The sequence below is a fragment of the Wyeomyia smithii genome, chromosome 3 (assembly GCF_029784165.1).
Source record: "Wyeomyia smithii strain HCP4-BCI-WySm-NY-G18 chromosome 3, ASM2978416v1, whole genome shotgun sequence".
Lineage (NCBI taxonomy): Eukaryota > Metazoa > Arthropoda > Insecta > Diptera > Culicidae > Wyeomyia > Wyeomyia smithii.
This window is the reverse complement of record NC_073696.1, coordinates 36,453,056-36,479,191: the sequence shown is the minus strand read 5'-3', so window position 1 is coordinate 36,479,191 and position 26,136 is coordinate 36,453,056. Positions and strand designations below refer to the sequence as shown.

At 39.8% G+C, this 26,136-nt stretch overlaps 1 protein-coding gene across 1 annotated transcript in view; it reads right to left on the bottom strand.

Annotated features, from left to right (window-relative positions):
- Positions 1-1,722: 1,722 nt before the first annotated feature.
- The window catches only part of LOC129732224 (protein Wnt-6), a 60,734-nt gene continuing 36,320 nt past the window's right edge, over positions 1,723-26,136 (bottom strand). The window contains exons 2-4 of the mRNA XM_055692874.1: positions 23,058-23,293; positions 2,681-3,231; positions 1,723-2,512 (exon numbers count right to left, since the gene is read on the bottom strand). Coding sequence (XP_055548849.1) covers positions 2,051-2,512; positions 2,681-3,231; positions 23,058-23,293 — 1,249 coding nt within the window. The 3' untranslated portion in view covers positions 1,723-2,050. The remainder of the gene's footprint in view (positions 2,513-2,680; positions 3,232-23,057; positions 23,294-26,136) is intronic.

The window sequence follows — 26,136 nt, the reverse complement described above, 5'->3', positions numbered from 1 at the left end:
AATCCTAAGAGAGGTTTTACCAGAAAAAGAAGACTAAAGGCTCATTACCAAAAAGTTTTCTCTAAAACTGGAACTTTGTTCAGCCTGCAGCGTGTAGATAGGTTTATCAATTGGTGATTGCTGCTCTCATCGTTTGATTTTCATATCGTAACCGGAGTCCATCTGTATAATTTTTCATCAGCATAAACAGTGAAACTTTGACCGCTTTAAAGCGCCACAGCTTGAAGTCAGATTGAGCTGCAATTTTGCATGGTGACTTGTTTCGAGAAGACAAAGCTTCGGAGCTCCATCCAATCTGCATATTATAACCGGTTGAAGCAGAAGATTTAGTGGAAAAAGATCAGGTGGCTGTGTTCAATTTTCAAATTTTCAAATTATTTTGATTTTGTTCCTTGGAATTTTGAACGCATTTTATGATGGATTAGTTCTTTTATACTTTGTTTATTGACCTAAACAAGTTTCTTCTCAATGTTCTCTGATGGAATTCATAAAAATAACTACTGCACTTTCATCGTTTTCTACAATCTTCAAAACGCTGCAAATATTTAGACGGGAATATTTGGTGGAATAAGATGAGTTATTGTGATATTTTGAGTTACGCAGAAAAGTTCAGTAAAGCAAGTATTACAATTGTTTGTACTATGTATTTTATTTATCCTATCAGTTATAAACTAAATGGGTAAAAAGTATGTGCACTTGTAATTTACTACAAGCAGCAGCCACCGGAAAGTTCATGGCGCCAGAATTAACCCTAGTGTTAATTAGAAATTCGGCAATCTTTGCAGCTCGCAACCGGTGGGAAATTATTAATGGTAAAAATTAAATATTGAAAGCACTTTGCTTTGGCATTGATTAATTGGCTTTTGATGCTAATGATGGAGTTCGGCTGATGGCTGCAGCACTGCACTGTTCACCTTCTTACCGTACCAAATAAAACCGCACACGCAGGCCCGTTTCGTGATGTGGAATTTTAATTAATAACCACCAACTTTGGAGGCTGCGATCGGCAGGCAGTGCTGCATTTTAGCGCACCGTGAAGGCTTTTAAAAGTTTGAAATATACTTTTCCGATAGGGTTCCGATACGTCATCTGTGTGCGAAGTGCGGGTGGCAGAAAACTGCTGAAGGCGGCAGCATTAAATATCGTTTTTTTCCTGCTTGCACAGCTCAATATAACGATCATAAATTGTGATCACGAGAGAAACGCCACGACGGGTACGAGAACAGGACTGAAACAAAACTGCGCTGAAAGAAAGAACAAATTTACAACTAAATTAATGCTGGGAAAGTCGACTGCATCGGGGGTGGCTGGGGCTCCGGCCATGTGTAGGTGTGGCGACAGGGAACGACTTTTTTAAGCGGTGGTCTCTTTCTTTCAGTCGTTGGTGATGTGAAGACAGTATCGCATAAAAATGATATTAATGGTTTGATTGCACTACCGTAGCTGCTGTCACGCCATGTTATGAATGTTTGCGCTGGAACTTGGGTGGGTTGTTGGATCCGACCGATGCTTAACTTCAGTGTGAGGAAACTTAGGTCTTAATCTGCAAATGAGTAATGCTTTTATGTCGAGCATTAATCGTTCGATTCTATGGGGCTCTTTCATATTGAAACTTAGATAGAAGTTTTTTTTTTTGTGTGGGAATTTGTCAAGCGATAACTGCACAAATTTAAGGATTTCTTTCAAACAAAGAGAGCTCGACTGCGTGTTTGTTTTGCATGCTCAAATTTAACCACACTTAACAATAAATATTGCAAACATATTCTAGTTATTAGTGCTGCTTTTTTGAAAGCTTCTAATGTACCTAGAAATTGATTAAAGCTTATTCGAAGATCTGGTAAGTTTACAAGTGGTGCTACACAACAATTCCAAGTTCAAATCAATTTGATTTCAGTTACTTATCATTTCATTCTATACACTCATGTCTCAACAAAGTCACTTCTTCGATCAGTCTTCCCGGATTCATGTGGAGAGTTGCTTCTTTTAAACGATACGCAAACACAGCGGTTACTATCACGCTTCTCCTGGTTATCTTTGCTCCATCCGCCATCTATTTACAGGTGTAGACCTCCTTCACATCGATGCAGGTGCTGCAGGTGACCTCGCAGCACCATTTGAAGCTGCACTTGCAGTTCCGCTTAACCTCAACCTGCTTGCTGGACTGTCCTCGCTCGCAGCACATTAAATTACAACCGTCCACTCCGTTGGATGTAATGTTGCACTCCCGACCGTGCGTCCCTAGTGAGCCCGTCTTTGCATTCGGTTCACAGAAATCGTCCGAATCTTCGGTGTACACCAGATCCCGCTTGGTGGGTAATTTGATCGACGGATCATCCGGCATGAAGCTGTGGCCGTCGTTTCGTGCAATCACTTTTGTGGCACCGTCAAAATGCTCCTTCAGGCGAACTCCCACCTCCGTGAAGGGTGGCATCTTCATCCAGCAGGTTCGCATGGTGCAGGATCCGGACAGACCGTGGCACTTGCACTCCATCCGCATAAACTGCTTGACGGCCTGCGGAAAGAATGGAAAATATGATTGATTACGTGTTTTGCTTCGAGTATGTAGTCAAGTGATCAAGTGTACTGTACATATGTCGGTTTATGCAACATATTAGGGATGCCGCATCGCATAATATGGCTTAATACTTGATAAATCAATTTAAGTATCCACTCAACTCACCAATCTGCCTGCGTTATTGTTATGCAGTTTGACCAACGTTCGAATATCACTTTTCTTGCGTAACCGGGCATCCAGGAAATCTTTCGATTTTCTAAAACCAAAATTGACATTATCGTCACAGCCACCCCACTCCCAGCTACCGTCCTGGCTGGAACCAATCTGCTTCTGAACTGGCTTAATCATGTCCTTCTTGGCGACGGCCTGCGCTGTCGAAAGGCTATTGTAATTGTTGAAATTGCTATTTGCATTACGATATGACGTGATCAGCATGGTGTTGCGTGTATTGATCTTCCGGCCGTTTTTCGGCTTTCGGCCGCCATTTCTATTTGCTACTCCGTAAGCGGCAACCGATCCAGGACCGTCCAGCCCACTCGGAACGGGCGAACCCAAGGCGCCATCGGTGCTGACTGCGGTGGCGTAGTTTTGGACGTTTTTCTTTACGTGGTTCTGGCAGGAGCACTCCACCAGATCGCCCATCGTACAAGCCTTCGTAACGGCGTAAGTGATTCCGGCAGCTGTGATTGCGTGCACGAACGCTGTCTCGCGGGTATCTGAAACGAATCGGGAAGGTCGCACGTAAGTCGAAAGTCATAGCGTGTGAACAAAAATGGAGAACTGTCCAAAACGATACACGAAAGAAGGGCTAACCAAAGTTGAAAGTGGACTTAAGTTTCACCTCGTCGGAGGAGGAGGAGGAGGGTAAATCGAATATCACCTAATTCAATTAACAGCTGTCACCGTGGCTTAGTGTGACATGCGCCTTGCAGTCCGCTGAGTGAAAAATGCTTAACGCCATTTGAAATCGTGATTTACGTGATTGCTCTGTTTTTGTAGTATTACCTCCAACTCTGATCCATTATATATCATTTAATAATAAATTTGCTATCACTTTGTAAGGAATAGTCCTGGAGATGAATGATTTTCAGCAAAAATATGTGTTTTGTGTGCCTCATTAATTCTTCCGAACCTCGTTTTCTTGTAAAAGGCAACCGACAAAAGTTTATATCAAAAAACTAAGTTCTGAGTAGCTTTCATATAATATACTTTATAACTTTGTACCCAATGAGGATAGAAATTTGGTTTTTTTGTAGAGTTTCATGTTTTAAAATTTTTTGCAACTTTGCCAAATGAACCATCTATCTATTAACACAAAAAAAAAAATATTTTTAATACTGTATGTTAGGGAGCTGACCTTAAATTTGATGACAAATTGCTGAACTTGGAATAAATAATGTGTCAATCGATCGGCTCTGCAATTGCAACACTAAGAAAGTTAAATCTATACCACAAAAGATCAAAACAATGGTCGCAGTGGTTCAAATCTTACAAAAAAAAAAAGAAAATTAAATTAAAAATATTAATGATAAATTAAAAAATATAAGCAGAAAAGAAAAAAAAAAGACATTTTTTTTGTAATGTATTTGCTGCATTACCGGTGGTAACGGCACGGTACTTAGCTTTAGCAGCACCGTTTTAGTGTTCACTTCCACTATCACACGTGATTTCGTAGTTCCAATTAGTTACACCACTAAAATTAAATTTGAAAAATCTATACTGAGCGTCTTAGCAGAGTGATTTAAGAAATCAGAAAAAAGAATTATCAGTTTCCGTTAGACTCTACTAGAAATCTAGACTTCTAGTACTGATAATTCTTTTTTCTGATTTCCACTAAAATTAGTTTTTTTACGAGCCGATGCAGGATTGACTCTGCACTTTCTAAAGCGTTGTTGCCGAATCCTCACGTGGTTCTATTTCAAAATATTACCCCAAAAGGAAGCGGCTTCGAAAAGTTCACTTTTCGATCAACATTGGTGTTTCATTTTGATAACTCATGGCGTTCGATTGTCATTTTCGAACGGTGTGATCCTCATCAAATCTTGTTGTGTGACCGTTAACGATGGGCGTTAAAATGACATGAGGGTATGACAGCTCTTTACAAGAATGAAAATCTAGTGTGTCTGAAAGGGTGAAAACTGAAAAAAGATTATTAGTTGTTTTCAAAGAATTTCATTAGGGGCCGTCCACATTCCACGTGGACACAAAAATCGTCATATTAGACCCCCACCCCCGGCCCCCCCTCGTGGACAAGCGTAGACATTTTTTTTACAACGAAAAATCGAAAAATATTTATTTCTGTCATTTCATGAAGTGATATAACAAAAAAATGTCAGCAAAAGAATAACAAAAATAATTTTGAAATCAGCTCAAAACCACCTAGACCATTGAAGCCATAAATGAAAATAATCTCATCCAAATTAAGCCTAAGGGAGCCGAGAAATGCACTGAACTACTACAAATAATATATTCAGAAATTAACGTCAAAAAACTCTGAAACGTCTCTAAACACTCTAAAAAGAAAGCATACAAAAGTTAACACTGGAAAAACTTCCCTGATATCCGGAAGAAGTCGTAAAGAAAACAATTTTGAATATAACTTCAAGTAACTTAAAATATGTTGAGATAAACAAAACAAAAACTCTAAAAAAATGCCTAGAAACGTTAAACAGTGGAGAGGTCCCAATAGAAATAAATTCTAAATTAAACAAAAAATTGTTCGAATGAGCAGAGAAACGCCTCTAAAACATGAAAACAGGTGAACAATTGATTTCAAATTAGATCAAATAACTTAAAAGATAAACTTTTACCCAGAAAAAATACCAAATTCAAGGAAAAACAAGTTGAATTTCAAATGCACAAAAGCTTTAGTAAATGTAGCATGAAACATCTTAAAACACTTTTTTCAAATAGAAAAGATGATTACTAAATTTAGTTCAAAATCATTACAAAACCATCACTGATATATAGAAAAAGCCAACAATGGAAATAGAGGTTTATGACGCTTTATTTAGACAGAAAAGATCAAAATAAAATATGATCATGAATTAACCAAAAAAGGCTGTAAAATGTTTCGCAGGTACAGATGAAACAAAAGAAAAGTGGAGGAGGTTGTTTATAAGACACGACCGCAGAGAACGTCAATTGGGGTTAAATAATTTAATAGTCTTTTTGCTTCAAATGACGTTTACCTCTGTAGCTGTGCTAGTATCGAATTGTTTTGTGGCTGTCTTTTGTATCAAGTTGCACTAAGATATCTTAATTTAGGCAGTGGCTACGAAGAGGCTATAGACAAGAGCAAATAGTGCATTCTCCATCTATGATATAACAGTTCAAATAACAATTTTCTGCATTTTACGATAGCGTAGATAATTTTACAACTGATTGCTGCAATTTGTAAGACAGAAATTCTTCAGATAAACTTTGAGGTTAATTGTGTTTGTCAATGCCATTTATTGACAAGCGAATATTCTTTCAACATGGCAAATATTTTTTTTAGTTTTGGATGATTTACAGTGATAATTTAACTCTACATGAGGTGATTTATTAGCAATTATGTATATATGAAAATTTCAATTGCTATACTGCTAGCCACACACGCTATATAGCAAGCCACACATGCTATAAACTATATAGCATGTATAGCAAGCCACACACGCTATATAGCAAGCCACGTACATCTATAGACACGCTATAAACATACACCCACGCTATACAGCTAGCCACGCACACTATATAGCAAGCCACGCACTCTAGCCACACGCTCTATAGCAAGCCATACAAGCTATAGACATGCACAGACACGCTAGACATGCACGGTGCCACACGCGCTACAGACATGCATACACGCCATAAACATACACACACGCTAGCCACACACCTTATATGTTAGGGATACACGCTACAAATATTCACACACGTGATGTGCACACACCCTACATACGCTGGATGATGGTGGCTTCTCAAATCACCTGGCGGTGCGAGTCTCTTTCAGTTTCGGGTTGTATTCACCCAACGATATCTGAATCGGACTACCGCTGGTGGGGTCCAACTCAGATCGAAGGGAAGCCGAACTGAAAGAGGTAAGAACTGCAGCTAACCACTCCCACCGCCGCTGTTGCCTGATGCTGATCCACTTCACCTACTGCCATCGGTGTTGATGTCCGCTGCTGCTGCCTGCTACTAGTAAACTGATTTGCTTGAGGAGAAACAGTCTCTTATATAGCCCGAAGAGTGCATATCTGGCTAACTAGGTACTCCATTCTGTCATCCTTTTTAGGGAAAGGCAGCAAGCGAGCAATCAAAAGTCGACATTCGCGTTTCGACAATGTTCAACAATTTTCAATATAACAATAGTTTGAACAATCAGATTAAAATTTTCTGCACGGGTCCTTAAATGATTTCCCAATCGATTGCTGCAAAAATGACAGAAATCGGTTGGAAGCTGACTGGGTTTAAAATATTTGAAATTGGACAATTTTTGTGACGCTCTCGATGTTTTCGGTTTTAAAATTGGATCCCTGTATTGAAATTGGGTCCCTGTAATTGTTGCCGTTAGACGTATTCTACGTCAAAAAAAACCCAAATTAATCCACCTAGCGGTGAGACCCAGCCTTCCTCATTCAAACTTATTACTCTAAATAAGGAATTTCTGATAGCCAACAGCACAACGATACCATTATTAGATTAAAATTAAAAATAAATAATAATAAATAATGAAATAAATATGTTTCAAATACATCACGCAAAAAATCCAGATGACTACTTCTGGTTACCGGAATACTCACAAAAATGGCCAAATTTTGCCTAATCCGGGTATTTTGATGGCGAAGATTCCGACTTTCAGTTTCTGGAAAACAAATTAAGATGACCAAATATCATCTATTATGAGTATTGCGGAAGCGTTACATCCAGAGGCCAGAAATCAACTTAGGACGCCATTTTAAACTTTTAGATACATAGTAGCTTCCGATTTCTGGAAAACAACCTTAAAGGTACAAACATTACCCAATGTTTTTTAAGAACATTATCCCGGACCCGAAGCCGGGAGTAAACTCCATATTTCATTTCAATGAAGGTATATCCACTCTTTGGGTACTAGAATATTGATGTTATATATAGAGTAATAATTTAGGTATAGTATGTAATATTTGACGTAATATTTGTGGTAAAGAAAAAGTGAAATGAGTTTTACCTCTTTTTCCTGCTAAGTTAGACATAATAAGAATTATATTTGGCTCAGTAAAACATAAGATGTATCGTGTCGTGTCAAATAAACTATTTAAACTGAAAAAAAGTGATATGATAGAAATGACTTTTAAATTCAACTTCAATTCCGAGCAAGGCCGCAAACATTGAAATAGTACAATATCAAATTTAAATGACGTTGAGGCCACATATTTTGATCGTAGCTATAGTTTTAAACAATCTGCGGGTTACGTTTCTTTCTATAACTTTCAAATCACATGGTTAAACATTATAAAATTCATTGTTCAAGGGTTTAAAAGTCTATTAATTTGAATTCAACTAGGTTCATAGCTTCTGAGATATAAGAGCGATTTTCACATTATGACGCAGCGCCAAAACTAAAAGTTTGATTACAATCGAATTCAATAGCAACCTAAGCGGCAAATAGACCCTTCGTTTGACACCAATATAGAAAGAATCGGTCAGACCATCTCTGAGAAAAGTGAGTGCGAAAAAAGGTGCACATACACACGTACACGCTCGCACGTCGAACTGAGTCGAGTAGTATATGACATTCGGCCATTTGGATCACTTTCATGTTTACTTTCATTATGTGATTTCACATTGAACATGAACAACGAATATGAACAACGGACAAAGTTACAATCCGATTGAAATGAAATTCAATAGCAACCTATGGGGCAACTAGACCTTTCATTTGAGACTATATTTGGGAAAATCGGTTCAGCCATCTCTGAGAAAAATGAGTGAGTTTAAACAACTTCAGGATAACTTTTCTTTAAATAACTTTTAAACCATATGTTCAATCATAACAAAATTTAAAAGTTAAGGGTTTTGGAGACAGTCGAAAGGGGTCGAGTGGTATGTGATATTTGGCCATTGGGACCATTTTTGACGTAGGACTACGTCTTTGTTTTCTATACTAGATTACACTTTGTGAAATTGAAAATGAAACTGGCAAATGTTGCGTCAGATTTCAAACGATTAAAGCGAGCGAACGACTTAATGCATCTTAGTCATTTATATGTCGGTGGATAGATAAAATGTGTAACAATTTTTTGATATGATGTTCAACATTGTTGCTGCTTAATGGTGAAAAATTCCAAGGTCAAGCTTTCCCATATATTTCCCTCGTTATTGGCTTGCTTCCCGAGCACAGATAACAATAACATGGACGAAATAAATTCCACTGCCTACATATTTTGACTCAACAAAGTGTTTCGGTTTGTTCCTCTTTCTCCAAGCTGTGTGGCCACGCCTTAATGGCAAAAATCTACGCTGAACTCGATACAAAAGATTGCGTGTAGAAAATTCAGCTTCAGTCTAGTTTGTCACACAACAGCGAGTGGAGTATAGCTGTTAGAGGTACGCGACATTGAGAATCGAGAGCTGCATACGAGTCAACTTCCAGGCACCGCGGAGCATGCTACCTTTATTTTGCATACGGCAGCAGTTATCATCGTACGCTGCAGGATATTTTGCTGGCACAGCTACTGGAGGGCACAGCGGAGAGCAAATTTTATGCGTGGCCAACAAAATATTCAATACTACCGGTGGTGGTGCGATCATCAGCGCTCTATAGCACACATTTCGAGCTGAAGATTATGGAATCGGTTCTTTTCAGAGCTATAGATGCTTGAAGATGAGAGTTATGAGAAATTTCGCAACTACTACTAGTGTAAAATTTTCATGTTCATGCATCGTTAGTTTTACAATAACGACCATCAAATAAAAACGGTAGTGTTGCCTATGAACAGTTTATCGCAGCATATAATGTATACATTTAGTCCTACGTCACCATTTCATACAACCTCTAGGGCTGTATACCTTGTAGTATTATACCTTTGGTTTTTTCCAGTGATTGCTATACCTTTCTAGGAGAAAGGCAAAAACGTCTAAAATTATGTTAAAAAGGCTTTCACAAAACAGATGAAGCAAATTAGGTACTCCGAACTAACCTAAAGTGCTTAGGAACGCTCTTGAAATGCAAAAAAAAAAACAAAAAAATTAAGGAAATGTTCTTTGATTTGGTTCAAAATAATAATTTAAAAATTCAGCCAAATGATTGATGAATAGAAGCGTTCTGAAAGAAATGGTAAAGCAGATAATGATTCCAAATTTAGCGAAAAGTGGATTGATAGATGGATGCGAGTAAAGACAAAACTTTATCCAAATTGAGCTTAGTTGAAAGTGCCCCAAAGACCTCTGCTTTTGAAAGAAAATGATTAAAAAGGAAATATATTTGAGAAGCCAAATTTAACACAAATACAGCTGATAACTCCCAGATGGTCTCGAGGTACGATGCTGGCCTAACAAGTCAGTCGTCGTAGGTTCGAGTCTCGGCTCGGGAGAGACTGTTAGTGTCAGTAGGATCGTAGCGCTAGCCCCGCAATTGTCCTGTACATTAAATAGTCGGCTGCGAAGTCTGGTATCAATAAACAGAAGGTCAAGTTCCGAATCGGAATGTAGCCTTTGCTTTTTTAGCTGACAACGACTCTCAAATTAGAACAGCTGTAGATGTTTCCTTGCAAGCCAATTTATTTTTGACAGCTTTCCTCTTTTTTGTGGAAAAATATCGTGTCCCCGTGCACATTATCGTTACCCCCTTCCCTCCTACCGTGGACAAGCGTGGTCATTTGGGTACCCTCTACCCCCTTAGTGAAAATGATTTTTACGACTATAGATTGATGAGTTACGTTCCTAAACAGTTTTTCTCTACAACTAAATGAATTAGAGTTGCATTGCTAAATGCGTGCTAAAATGTATACGTCCTGTAAAAAAAATTACTGCTGATTCAAAAAAAAATTTCTACCCGTGGAAAATATCAGTCATCTAACCCAAAAACATGTGAAAGTGTTATTCAAATTGCAAAAAATAGAAGTGGAAGAGATATGTAATGGTGTTCCTAGCTAGAATAGCCTGCGGTTTTTGAAGTAGAATACTTCTCTTAGGAAGTTCGGCTACATAGGGATGTGAAATGAAAATCTAAAACCGAAAAAAGTGAAAAATATGTCCAATTTCAAATGCTAATAAATCGGTTAGTATTCGATGGATTTTCTTCGTTCTTGCAGCAATGGGTTGGAAAATCTTCTAAGATTCTTCCCAATTGAAGATAATTGTAATTTTATTATTCACACTATTGTACTATTGAAAATAGTCAAGCCTTGTCAAAACGAAAAATTCGACCTCTGATTGGTCGTTATTTGCTTGCTTCCCAAGCACGGTCGACAGGATCATATACCTTGCAATTGAAAACATGCTATTTGGGCTATACAAGAGCCTGTTTCAGCCGGAGCCGCTCATAATTGTACTAGACTGCGACAACAGCAGTCGTCCTTCCTTAACAGCAGCACTAGCCCTGTGATTGGTCACCACGTCTCAGGAGTAGCGCGGTTTTTCTCAGCGTGTGTCGCCAGACAGCCATTATTCCCCCCGTGTTGGGGCAGCATGAAGATTGCCATCAGGAAATCCAATTTCGGAAATCATAATGCCTTTTTCAAGGCAAATAAACAAGTCATTGAAAGTTAATAATTTTTGTCAACGCAAGCAAGCATTCTGTGTTGCATCCTAGCAATTTAAATTTGTCGCACCCGTCTAATTTAATGAATGTGAAATAGCTTCCACAGTGCATGTTGTCCGTGTATCTTAATTCCCCCAATGTTAGGGCAGCTCAAAGGTTGTAATTAACAATTCTGGCATCAACACAAGCAGACATTCTGTGCGGGATGCAATCAAATTCTGTTGTAGTTGTCTAATTTTCACTTTATTTAGTAAACCCCCCACTGTAGGGGCAGCGCAAAGGCTGCGATCAGCATAACCGACATTGAATAATTAACTGCCCTGTTAGTACGCATTCACAAAAGCAGTTAGTTCGACTATGCAGAGCTAATATGAAGTCGATTCAATCAATCAGCATAAACAGAATTTCGTCGTCTCCCAGCTGCCAAGTTGCAACATGATGCAACACGCAACAGCGAGCAAACGAAATCGCTTGATGTTACAAACCGCAATAAGATACGGGTTAAAACCGTTGCGTGTGTGAGAGCACCATCGGTGTTTATTCGCTGGATACACTATCTACTGTCTACTGAGCGCAATAATCTGCTTACATGCGACACGGGGACGGGAACATTTTCTTCAACCAAGCTGCACAACACGACACAAAACATGTTATTTTGTTGTTTCAATGAGAGTGCTATCGGTCCGGCTCGACAAGAAATCATTTTTGTGCATCCGTGCTACGAAACTGAGGAAAAACTTTAGAAACTGAAAAAAGAGGTGGAGCTTATCAAATGATCGCTCTGAGCCATGAGCTATATCATTCCACCACGTACGTAAAATAATTCATTCCTATTTTCATTCCTATATAAGAGCCTGTTTTAGTCGAAGCCGCTCATAATAGTTCTGAACAGCGACGACAGCAGTCCTCCCTTAGCAGCAGCGGGAGCGAGCAGTGAGTACCATCGATAGCGGATAGCGGCCACAACTGTGGCATGGCTGCGGATAAGCGTATCAGTTTCAGCGGATCTCACCATCGATAGCAGCAGGGCCAGCAGATGCAGGTACAGCGGATACCAATGGCGGCCACAACTGTGGCATGGCTACGGATAGCGTTGCAGTTGCTCAGCAGTTGGGCCAGCGTACAGCGGCCACAACTGTGGCATGGCTATGCATAGCGTAGCTGTTGCAGCGGGTATATCAGCATCGATAGTAGCAGGGTCAGCTGATGCAACGACACTCCCTTCACTAAAATGCTGTTTCAGTGTGGTAGCGGGAAGCATCAGCAGCAGACTTGCATGAAGTGAATACATCAGCCAGCAACTTTCTCTAAGGCCTCTGCCATAGTAGACGCGAAAAGCGGCGCGAACCGATGCGCTCGGCCGTAGGTTAATGTACAGCTCTACTGATGGCTGTACATTAACCTACAGCCGAGCGAATCGGTTCGCGTCGCTTTTCGCGTTTATTATGGCAGAGGCCTAGTGGGAAAGTTGTATCATTTTGTTCAGAAGAATATTATTGTCGATAATATTACAGAGATGCGATTGCGTAAATCCGATTTTGAATTGAACAATTGTTCTTTTGAGAACAAATAAAACACTTATTTGAAGAGTTAATAGCTTTTGATACCAATAGCAGTATAGTGACAGCCTCAGCGGTAGATGCAGATGCAGCCGGTACTTCCCTGAGGCCGATGTAAAGGTAAATGGGAGCAGCACGGCGAAACAGTTCGGGTTATGCTTAGACGCGCGTCATTTTTCGTTGTTAATATTCCCCACATGAAACGACGCGCTTTCGTATGATAGCGGTGGTATTAGCGGTAGATGCATTAGCCAACACTTCCTCCAGTAAAGACGTGTCTAGTTTTCAATATGAAAACACCTTTCTCATTGTGTTGACCGTGCGCCTTAGTCCTCACTATCAAGGTAACACAGAGATGTAAGGTAAACACTACATGCTATGATAAATTGAACAATTGTCCTTATAAGGACAACAAATGAATTAATGAAGATTTAATTTTGAATTAGAATACTTCTCTCAGGAAGTTCGGCTACATAGGGATGTGAAATGAAAATCTAAACTGAAAAAAGTGAGAAAAATTTCGAATGCTAATAAATCGGTTAGTTTTCGATGGATTTCCTTCGTTTTTGCAGCAATCGATTAGAAAATCTTCTAAGATTCCTACCAAATGCATGAAATTGCAATTTTATCATTCGAACTATTGTACTATTGAAAACTTCTAAGCCTTGTCAAAACACAAAATTCGACCTCTGATTGGTCGTTATACCGCGCTTTCCCAAGCACGGTCGGCAGAGTTATGGACCTAGTAAATTGGGAATGCAACATTTGGCCCATATAAGAGCTTCATCAGATACATAATAAACAAACATTTCATCGGCTATTAAATTGAACAACTGAAATTTGAAGAACACAAATGATTATTTAAAGAGTTAATATTTTCTCGTTTGCGCTATAATCCAAAGTTAATTATCTTCATCTACATGCATACTCTGACAATTATTACGTGTTTGCGTCGCTTAGTGTTTGGCTACGGTCATGCAGAACGCAAATAACGGCGCGATGCGATTCGGCAAGACGAAATCTGTTGAAATGTATAGCTCTACTTCGCCTTAAAAAGATCTGTACATTTCACCACGGTAAGGCGAATCGCATCGCGCCGGCATTCGCGTTCTGCATAACCGTTGCCTTTGTTCCGTTCCCGTTTAATGATTTCGTATTAAATGTGCATATCACAATTCGGCAGCACTTCAACATCTCATTTGCACAAAATTTAAAAATATTCAAGGACCTTATTCAAAATATCATACAAATAGAAATTACAATACTGTCAATGAACGGTCAACGTTTATTTACTAGAAAAAATGACTGACACGCAAGCAGCCGGGTTATCTTTCTTGTAAAAGTATTCTACTTCAACCTTGCGGTCGTGGCTTTGCATACAACCTTCTTGTGATTTTATTCTCAATTAACGGTAGAAAGCCATGGACTACCTCTTGTCTTGTGAGAAAATGAAAATTTCAGACAGCACCAAGACAACTCAACGGTGTTTAAAGAAAATATCCATTCTTAAAGTTGCTCGAGTATGCTCATGGTGTGAAGCTATTTATGCACGTCATCATTGCAGTTTTTATGATTAATTTTCAGGCCGCTTCCCTGAAGGTTAGTAAAATTTTGAGGGCCAAAAATTTTAGCGAGTTGACTATTTAAAGAAACAACTAAAAATAAAAAAAATTGTTTAACCATGGACTCCAAACTTCGACTCGACTAATTTGTATAACAGGTTGAGGCATAAAAAGTTTTCAAAATGGGATGATAATTTTGATGAAATAGTGTTGAATATCTACTCTCAAGCCAAAGAAAATGGCCAAGATTACTTTTTAAACCGTACCTTATATATACCATATATATGTGGCGTTTTTGTTGATAAGTTTTAAATTTTTTTATACTGTAAATTTGAAATTGTGGTTTTAAAAAATAGTGTTAAATTTTAAACCTTACTCGTGAATGGATTCAAACTATCAATGTTAGTTCTGATTTTCTTCAGATAGTCTCTAGTCGCAATGCTTTGATTCACCGAGAAATATCCTCTCTCTCTATCCATTCATTAAGCATTGCTATTTTTAAACGCCACTTTGCTTTAATATATTATTCATTGATTCCAAAAACTAAGTTCCATAAATAACTTTTTTTTTAAATATTGACAAATAATAACAATTTATTGCTATATGTTACTTCCCACAAAGCATTAAAATTTAAACGTTGTACCTTTCCCATAAATCATCGAGTTATGCAGGAAAAAACCTTAAAGGTCGAGAAAAAATTTCACTTTCATTCACCCGCCAGGTGGCGCTAATTGATTCGAAAATACGTAACCTAAGCTAACAGCTCATTTGCATCCGCTAAATGATGTTGCCACCGCCGGACTGCCAAAATACCCTCGCGTTGAAGCCAGCAAACGCAACTCAGCCGATAGGTACAGCAAATATTGGCGCTTCATCAACTAGCATTCGATTTTGGGTGCCTACCCTGAACCAATCTGTCAAGCCACCCACCCACCTACCTCCCACATCCTACTCTTTTTTCGTACCCTGGAGCTAAGGCATAGAAAGGTGACAAACCGTTTTACAACTTCATCGGTTCAGCAAACAAAGGTTGACGGCGGTGTCGGTTTTGTTTGTTCGTTTCCTCCGCGGATAAAAAGTTGCAAAGTGGGTACCGAAACTGATTTTAGTCATTATTTTCGACGCTGGCCTTCTCCGTTGCCACGTGAAGTGCAATGCCTAGAAAGCGAAAAGCTAACGTGGGTGTTGGCGCCGCCTGCCGCCTGACGCCGCCACCATGCCCACTCATCACAAGACATACGAATTACTTCATCGGAAAATCAACAACTTCGATGGGTGTGTGCACCTCTCTACAAAGTGGTTGCCTTTGGTAGCAACATTTATGATCGAATATCGGCAAAGTTTTAAGCAATTTGGAATGATTTATTTACAAGCGCGGGATGATTCAAACGAGCTGCTAGAGGAATATGTATATTGGTTCGTTCGTATACTCCGTTCAATCTTAGCTGTTTTAGGGGTAATTGAATCGTTTATTTTTCTATCGAATTGCTCCGAAGGAAGTGGAGCACTTTGTGATTCATTGCAGTCGTTTTCTTTGGCTTGTCCAAATGATGATGGCAATATTGTTAATAAGAATGAGAATATTGTGTTTTTTTTTTATTAATAGACCCAAACCCAAACTGTTTCAAAAAGTCAAAATAGCTGTCGAGTTGAGCAAGAAGTTGCACGGCAACTTATCGTTAACCTCTGAGCAGAAAGGTAGCACAGTCGCGACACTAATGTATGCCCATTCGTGGAAGCTGGACTTCAGTTTGAATGCCTCTGCTGAGCTGGTGGCAAACGCAAAGCGCAACAAATTTGATCGTGCCTCAAAACCTCGTGTCAACTAGTCAATTCACCCGTCAGTAATCCGTCGTTGTCGTCGTCGTCGCTGTCCGGCCGCGACTATCGCTTGGAAACTAAATAGATTGCAACAGTTCAGCAGTAGTTTAAAGTATAGTCCCTTCTGTCCAACAACGACGTGAAGCTGATCGTAGCAGAAGCAACTACCTCTCTTAACCGGGCCGCAATTGGTGATTGGCGTGTCGTGTTCGTTCAAAATAGGATCAACCACAACGACCCTCTGCTGGTGCGCTAAGACCCCTGTCAATGAACGACCGCAGCTTGCAACTTGTAAGAGCGGTTGCTGAAACAACGGTCCCTAGCTGGTCGCGGTCACCACTGACAGACCATCGCCGGAGACAATTTACCTGTCAATTTGTGAATACCTTAAATTAATTTTATGCGATCGAATCGTGGTTAATGTATATTGAATTTAAGTGATGTAATCTTGACAATTCCAATGAGATTGTTTATCTTCAAATACAGCGGCTTCCGCAGGGACTCTGCAAATCCGACAATCGACGATTACCTACGGCTGACTGCTGCAAATGTTCTCCGCACAGAATGCACCAGCCGGAGTGATCCGAACACGACGTGCTTGGTCGAATTTCGCTGCGAACATGATTGCCGCTGAAAAGATCATCCGGGTGCTGCGAAGGAACCCTTTCGATGCCGGGATAATGGTTGTGGAATCATATGAAGCACTAAATATTGTTTATTAAGTTAATGTTTCAACTTTATTCTTTATTCTCTATTCCTATAGATTCTTATAGATTCCAGGTACTTTCGAAGATTAACCTTGTGATTTGCGATATTATTGCCTGAAAATGCATGACGAAGTGGATATTGCATAGGTTTAAACCTGGATGGACAGTAGATGTGCCTCTGCTGCCTAAATCCTTAATATCCTAACAAAGATGAAGAGTATAAGAGTTAGTGCTTATATGCACAAATGTAGGCTTGACGTAAGACTACGCAAATTGTTATTCATCCAAAACTTATACATGTGGTGACACCGTACATGATCAGTGGTATATAGAAAACCAATATAATTTTAATCCAAAACTGGCGTATTCTGCTGAAAATGCTGGATTCGTTTCAGAAAATTCATTGAACTCCATTCAAAATATTTTGACATCTTAAGAAAGACTGTTAGTTCTACTTCAGTGCAGCAACAGAATTGTGTTATCCACAAGTCTCAGCAGCAGTATGCAACACACAACAGCGTGATATACTGTTGCTTGGCTGAGAGTGATGCACCCCTGTATCTGCATGAAAAGAATTTAATTGTCCTCCGTCTACGTAACTGAGAGAATTTTAAAAAAGCGGGGCTACTTAAAACCAGGCTTTTTCCGTTCTCTAGAATTTTGCTCTCATTTCTTCCTCAAAGAGAGGAGGAATTGGCAACAAGGCCGGCTCAGTGTTGTGCGTGTTTTATCTATACGTGAAGTTTCACTAGGTTATGTTGTTTCTCCCCAAATAATATTAGTATATTCAAGGGGCTTCGTAACTTAAGTTCTGCTGCTAACCGGAACAGTGAAGAAAGGAGTCACCAGGTTATTTCAAGCAAGATAAGTAACATTTCATTTTCGACACATGGTGTTTGTTTTGGAATCGGTCATTCGAGACGCACATAAAACACAAACGAATAAAGTACGCTTGCAGCGCCATCTGTTAGCGGATAGAAAAGTGAGACCAAAGAGGTGCCCATGAAGAAGCTGTGACCTGCATACTTTTCACATTTGAAATAGCAACACAGAGAAATCACCTTTAGCATTTATTTAAAGGAATGTTTTGAAATGAAAATTTTTTTTAAAATAATAATTCATAAATCCGGACTTGCATGGCGGCCCATTTTTCCAAAAATTATGGTGGATTAGTTGCATATTTACCTAACTTTGTAAGGAATACAGGTTTTCTGTAATCATTCAGAACGAGCCGTACTGCATATGTAGAAAGTGCAAGCAGTACATTAGAGGCTGTCTTTTCAACGTTAGCATCATTAACGTGCACAGCTCTTTCTTTGGAAGTAACGGTGACAGTAGACACTTTTTACGCGCATCTGAAACATGCATGCGTGCTGCCTAAAACATGACGTCAAAATTGTCGTTCGAGACCTTAACGCTCAGATTGGTCAGAAGGAGGAATTTATAACGGTTATTGGGAAGACATTGGCTCACGAACGAAAACCACCTCTGAATCATTGACTTCGCCGCCTCCAAGAACATGGCCATACATAGTACCTACCTCCCATAGCGGTACACATGGAGATCATCACAACAGACTGAATCGTTAATTGGTTTCGATTTGATCGCCGGCAGGTACTTGTCTAATAATATCGACGTCCGAACCTATCGTGGCGCAAACGTCTATTCTGACCACTATCTGCTGATGGTCAAAATACACTAAAAACCTTCGGTTTTCAACAACATCCGCTACCGTCACCAGCCACGGTATGACCTGGAGCGACTTAAACTTCCCGAAGTCGTCACTGAGCACGTTGAGGCAGCATTTCCGGATGAGGGAGCGCTCATAGAAGCCTCTCTACAGGACTGCTGGAGGAATGTATAAGCAGCCAATAACAGTGCAGCGAAAGGTGCTATTGGGTGCGTCGAGAGGAATGGACGTAACGGCTGGTTTAAAGAAGAGTGTCACACGATTCTAGACGAGAAGAATGCAGCACGGGCATTGATGCTGCAGCAAAGGACCCGTTAAATCGAGATTCAATAAGAACAGAAACGAAGACAGCAGACCCATTTTTTCCTGTGTTAAAAAGTGCCGCCTGGAAGAGCTGGAGAGTGAGAAAATGGAGAAGCTGTATTGCTCTCGGAAAACACGCAAATTCTACAAAAAAACTGAACGCGTCCCGAGCAGGCTTTGTGTCTTGATAAGGGGAGGGGGGGGGCAATCTTGGCGGATGAACGCAAGGTGATCGACAGGTGGAAGCAGCCCTACAACGAACACCTGAACGACGCATAAGCAGAGTACCTAGACGGTAGAAGGAACAACTTCATCAGCGGATGAGGGAAACATACCGCCTCCCAGGATAAGTGAAGTTAAGTATGCTATCAAGCAGCTCAAGAACAACAAATCAACTGGAAAAGATGGCATTGAAGTGGAAATTATCAAGCTGAGCCCGCATTGGTTGGCTTCAGGGAAGTGGAAGGAGGGAGTAATATTATCAATATTTATTTATCTGTTTGATATTTTCATCTGGCTAAATATGCCTTAATGATACGTGATGAGAAAAAACCTTTTTGAGTCACAGTTTGTTACTCAAAATGACAAAAAACATCATATCATTTCTTACTATACTAAACATTCACAAAGCATGATTACGACATGTACATTGGTCAGTCAGTATAAAGTTATTTCTAATACTAGAGGTAATGTCAATCATCCTGGTTAGCTTGTTTCGTTAGATTCGCATGATTGAAGTTCTTGCCCTTTATTCAGAAGTTTTCGTGGAAATGCCACATTAGAGGAGTCGAAATTGTAGAGGTGGTAGAGCTCATTGAAGCTGGTAGCCATAAAACGGATCGGCTCCTGGCGACCGTATTCCGTACGACGAGCATCGAGAGGTAGCAAATCCCGCTGCCGAAAAATCCTTCTAGGTGCGAAAAAATTAAGTTGTGTCAGAATTTGCTCCGAACCAGCATTCTTCTGTACGGATTTGAATCTGTTTTTCCAAGTGTTCTGATATGGGCACTATACCATTACGTTGGACTCGTTAAATGGAGCGCACTATGGCACAGTACAACGACCGCATACAATAAAGATTGCAAAATTCGTTACATGTTTTAAATCCGAGCTGTCTGTTTAGTAATTATGTTGTCAAGGTGGAGGTTAACCCTCTAGTGCCCAGTGCCGCCCCTAGGCGGTCTTCAGTCGATCCTCTAAAAAGCTTCAATAAGAACTTAAAAAATGTTTATGAGGCTTAATAGTGATTTTTTCGAAGTCCGTCTAAAAATTAATTTGGGTACTAGAGGGTTAAATGAGAGTCCAGAATCAAGTATTATTCCTAAGTCTCGAATGTGGTCAACTCGTGCAAGAGTTTGATTGGAAATGCCGAAGTTGTAAGTGATTGGGTTTAGTTTTCGATGAAACGTTATTGCCTTGCATTTATTGATGCTTATCGTTAATACATTTTTCGAGCACCATTCTTCGAAAATGTTGATTCATTGATGAAACACACGACAATCATCGATGCCATGACATCATTCGCATAAAAGAACCGACATTCCGGCGGCAGTAAAATCGACAGCTCATTGATGAATATTGAGAACAGAAGTGGACCAAGGTTGCTTCCTTGTGGTACGCCTGACGTGCGAAAACTGAGAAGGGGTCTTGCTTAGTTTTTTTTATCATCAGCGGATAGAAATACAACGTTAACACAGCTTTTTCCTAATGTGAGCTATTTACTGAGCACTTTAAAACCGGTTTTTCGCCTTACCAGATCGATGCTACAATATATGAAGTTTTCCGAGTCACAGAAGATCACATTTTGAGCGCAATTTGAAAGGTGAATACTTCACTTGTCCAGGATCAGATGGGATCCCGCCGTCAATGTTATTAGAAAAAGGGATGATGGTGACATAACCAACTATCGAGGAATCACATCTTTATGTGCTTGTTCAAAAGTTTTCGAAATAGTAGTCAAAACAGTGCTGTTTGAATCGTGTAACAATTACATTTCTTGTAACCAACATGGATTTTCCCCCAAAAGATCCGTCCAATCTGTCGCCAACCAATATGTCGCAGTTCTCTTCATTATGTACTCGCTCAATGAATGAGGGATTGCAAGTGGATGCAGTTTACACGGACTTCAAGGCAGCGCTCGATCGTGTGATTCATGACATCTTTCTATGAAAGCTGGATAAACAGGGACTCTTTGACGTGCTTGTGAGATGGTTTCGGTCATTCCTCTTCTTAAGCCATGCGCAACTTTTCTTGACCATTCATAACTTCTTCTGGAGTGCCGCAAGGGAGCAATCCGGGCACACTTTTGTTCTTACTTTTCATCCATGACGTACCGCGAGGCACACGACCCAGTTTTGCCAACGATGTGAAAATCTTTATGTTTATTGATTGCCTCTGAGACTATTAAGAACTACAACTTTGTGATAGGGGCAACCAAATCATGCTTGTCTTGTGCGTAGATAAATGTAACGTTCAGTAAAAAGCTATAGCCAACCACATTTTTATACAACCAGTTTGGACAAGCTGGCTTGAGTATGCCGAGCTCGAGATTGTGGCGTAATTTTGAATGGCCAGCTTACATTCCGGAAACACTACGAAGTTGTCATGCCAAGAGCCAACAGGAAACTTGGGTTTCCACAATCTTGTGTGCATGAAATCTTTGTACATTGGTGTCAAACCACATGAATGGTGGTCAACTTTCAGGGCCAAAACGAGAGATGAATTGTACACCAAAGTCATTTCTTTAAACGTCGATTGTTTCGCGTGCTGTGTGCGTATGACATCATTTTGTTGAAACTAGATGTTAATCAAATTCCTCCAAGTTGAGCAATAAAAAGTCACGGATCATGGATTGATTGTTGATGGTAACGTTTCGTATAAGGTCGTCTTCAAAGTAAAACAGCCGAATACTTCACCAGCAATTTGACATTGATAGATGACGTTTGAACACCATCACTTATTTGTGCTACCAACTTGTAAAAAAAGTCCTCAAAAATTACCCTTTATATAGCCTAGAGCAAGCTTTAGACAAAAATATGAACAGAAATCATTAAATGAGTTTGTTGTTGCAGTTTTCTAGAGAGATCATTTAAGAGCAAAGATCCTGCAAAAAAAAAAAATAATTTAGTTATATGATAAAACCTTATTGAATTTGATCCAAGTTATTCTGCAATAATCCTATATGCATGAATAATTTGATAATTTTGGTAACTGCACATTGTACATTTTTTTAAGCTAGCGCAGATCATTTACATAAAACTTGTTATTATGTTGAACACGTAAATAGAGATTACTTTCTTTCTAAATTAACTAATAGGAAAAACACAGAAACATGACTGAAACATCAGCACCGAAGGGGTTACTGCTGCCCCCGTCCTCACATAGCTCACATATGCAGATGGATGGGTGAGAATGCACAGCTCAATATGCATTTATTTATTATAATGATCGTGCGGTCTCTTTTCGACGTCCAGTTTCCGCCAAAAATGGGTTGATCGGAGCATCGTGACACATCCTCCCAGGCCTGTTACGGTTTTATATGTAAAAGAGAAAATTGCCCCCTCTTCGGTTCGTCCCCTTCTTTCGCCCGGGCTTAATTTGACATGACAGTAGCCCGGTTGCAACCAAAGGCATCCAAAGACATAAAAACAATAACAGACCGCGCGGACTGACGCGGAGACAAGGTAGGCTGTTTGTTTGTTTTATTGATCCGATCGCTAACAAATCTTCGACAGTCAGCCGAAGTCAGAGAGCATTTTACAGCATAGATACAGTGTGTCACGGCGATTTCCTGACCAACCGCACTCCAGGCGAAATCTCTGACGTCTGCCACCACTAACAATGAGCATTGGCAGGTCTGCAGGTTTAAGAACGTTTTTTTTTCGGCATGTTACCCAAGCTGGGATGGCAAACGGCAACGAAGCCGAAGAGCAGCATCCGAACATTGACTTTGGCATGCGGACACTGCCTTAGACTGGCAACGTGAAGCTCAAACAAAATTGCATTTACTTTGGGTCGCCGTGGCCCACAATGCCGTAATTTTCAACGCTTAATGTTATTTATTGACGCTACAAAATGAGAATTTTTTTAAGGTCAAATACTCCTATGCGCTACGATTATTTACTTTTTGACATTGTTGCCAATTGTTAGATAGGAAAAACTGTCCTACTCACCCCTCGTTAGTATCCTCCGCATGCTGCGCTTGATTGTCCACGAGCAGTTCCACATGTTGTTGCGAAATTGGTTTTCGCACTCCCGAAAACCCAGATTGATGCCGCGCTTGATTTCGCGCATCAGGGAAGTGTCATTCTTGCAGATATCGGCCAGCTTCCCGGTGAGGCGTTTGGTTTTCTTGTTCCTATTTTCGCATACCTGCGCCGGATCCAGTAGAATGTTACTGCCTTCAGCCCTGATGGGAATATGTAGAGATAATTCGAAAATGAGAGACGCAATCAAACCCGTTTACGTAAAGTTTATTTCAACGAAACGCAAGTGCGCTCATAATCGTAAAATTGGTAGTTATAAACTGCCGGAGTGCCTCCACCCCTACACACGCTTGTCTTAATTGGAACTGTTACAACGGGCAAACACGGGGAGAGAGGTGAAATATTACATGAAATGGTGAAATTCGTGATCGGAGGCCGGGTGAAATTGAACACTGTTAGAAGCTAGGGTGGGGTAAATAGTCGTAAAAGATCTATTTCTTGTTTGTTTACAATAAATAATTTTAATTTAAGTGCAATTTGTACATAGTCCAGATCTTTGTGGAATGTAACGATCTTTAGAAAATAATTGTTTCCAAATGCGCATCTCAGCAGTTCTGTGAAAAAGAAAGAAGAAAAACCAAATCGGTATTCATACAGAGGTTAATCCTCGGTGTTTTATCCAATGTCTGCGGTTTCTCCGAATCCCGCATATAAAAGAAAACATCATGAAGATAAAACGTTTAGGATGAATAATTTATTAACATTTTTACGGTAACATAATTAGATATGCAAAACAAGTCGCGACCGAATGTAGATTCGTTTCTCGCACTTGACCCTCGGATCACGGCATCAACGTGCTCGAGGCGGAGCTTTGCTGAATCGCACTGTCGCAGCGTCGAGCGTCGCGCAGATCTGGAACGCGAAGACTTCAGTTACGGTAACGAAACCGCGGTGCGATGCTGATGCGTAATGTTTGGACCTTGGTTGGAGCTCTTCGGCTTTATATTTTTCGTGATCACATCGCTGGCCACGATAGTTGATGGTGTTATTTCTTTTATTTCGTAATAAAAATAATAAAGATTTAGATAAATATGCTACGGTTGGATTCTTGAATCGAGTCTCCTCCTGCTGATGGCAACGGTGGCTTTGTGAATTCTCTGTGGGGAAATATTTTTTATGGGCCCTTAAGCACTCACCGACGAAAGGGGTTTGGCAGCATACGCAATTGTCACGTGGCGCTATTTTGATGGTGAGGTCGACTTTTCTCGGAAATTTTTGGGAAAGGTCATCGTACATAGGCGTACTTACGCGGGATTGCAAGGTATGTTAAAAAGCAGTTGTCATTGTTGTGCTATTCAATTTTCAACGCATATTAATTCTTCTACTAAAAAGAACCAGCAAGCCATGCGCATGAATGTTTGTCAGTAATTAAATAATGTGTTTATGAGTTATATAATATTGAGTAAAGCTACTTCCGTTGTTTTTGAAACAATAGAAGGAAGATAAATTACAATATCCGAGTGCTGCACTGAAAAAAAAAAGATTTATAAGTGGTTTGCTATCTTCTACCACCCCCGATGGTTCTCTACAAAAAACGCTTCCCCCCCCCCAAAATGAGGGAATTGAAGAGATATCTGACGCCAAAGTTTGGGTCACACAGCTTTGCTGAGTACCCAAACTTTTCCGTTGGAACCATAAAATCCGGCAAGCCATCATTGAGGTGTATATTTACCATGCGGCGGTCGGTTGCATACTGATAACCAGAAATTATATTTAATAGTTCGATCTATCGACGATTGCCGCAGGCTGCAGATGCGCTTGTTGATTAGTGCCGCACAAATTGGCATGTAATTAGTATTGCTGAATGTCAAGCATGTAATGACCTTTCATCGTGCACCACCGTCAATTCAATCATTTTCAACCCATTTAATCACTCGCATTCGAGCCGAGCTTCGCGTATTGCTTGATGATAAACTCATCTTCAATTTATTATGCCTTATGCCCTGGAAACGCTTCGTAGCAGTTTTGCTTCAACAGGTTAAATTTGCTGCGACCTTTATCGCTGTGTTGTCCTTTAGTGCGACTATTGATTGAGAAAAGTAAATCTACGTATCGTGCGTGGCGGAAAATTCACTCCAGAAATTTGCCTGCCGTTGATAACTAGATGTTGCTGGTCAACAGTTCTTTCTAAAATCCAATAACATAAGAACTTTCATTAATGTGTGGAACATTGCCCCCCCCCCCAAAAAATGTGCCAAATTTCAACTCAGTTGGACATGATGTAGGAGTGTCTCATAGCGCTCATAGTTTTGACCTTTTGACCCTCGAAAATCTCTAAAAGAGGGGAGTACATAAAATTAGAAAAATCGAAATTTTTTTCGGTGGCAAATGACTTCAAAATGCACAAGACGTCTAGATTTGGTATTACATATCTCAAAAATGAATTTTCTGGCCGAATATCGATTTTATGGAACTTTTTCTGGGCAATTAGGGGTAAATATGGAATTTTGTAGATGACATGTGAATTATCTTATTGTTTGTTACACTGTAAAAAGATTTCACGTTGAAGTGAAGTGATTTGCTTTTGAATTAGCACTACTTGCCTAATGAAAAGAAGTGAAAAGAAAATCCTTAGAAACATATCAATGCAAAGAACGATGAAATCAACAGCAAATTACTTGATTTTCTGTTGTTAAGTTCATCTTTTTTGACATGCTTATGTTTGAGATACGGAATGTCGGTCATTTGGATAATATCAGCTAATCACAATAAATTCGAAAGATTTCTGTTTATTTCAGATTTTTCAATTTTATTTTATTGTAGAATTCCAATTTGACTACAAAATGATCTCTGTCACCGTGTCGGTGCAATCGATTTCAGGATCTGTAAAAGAGTTGTTTTATTGTTATTTTGATATCAAAGATTCAATAAAACTTACTTTCAAACAAAATACTAATCTCTGGGGAAAATGTGCTGCTTGCTAAACAGTGTCGTGCACGATGGCGCATGGCAAGACAAGAGGTTAGTACGCAGGCCTTACAGTCCA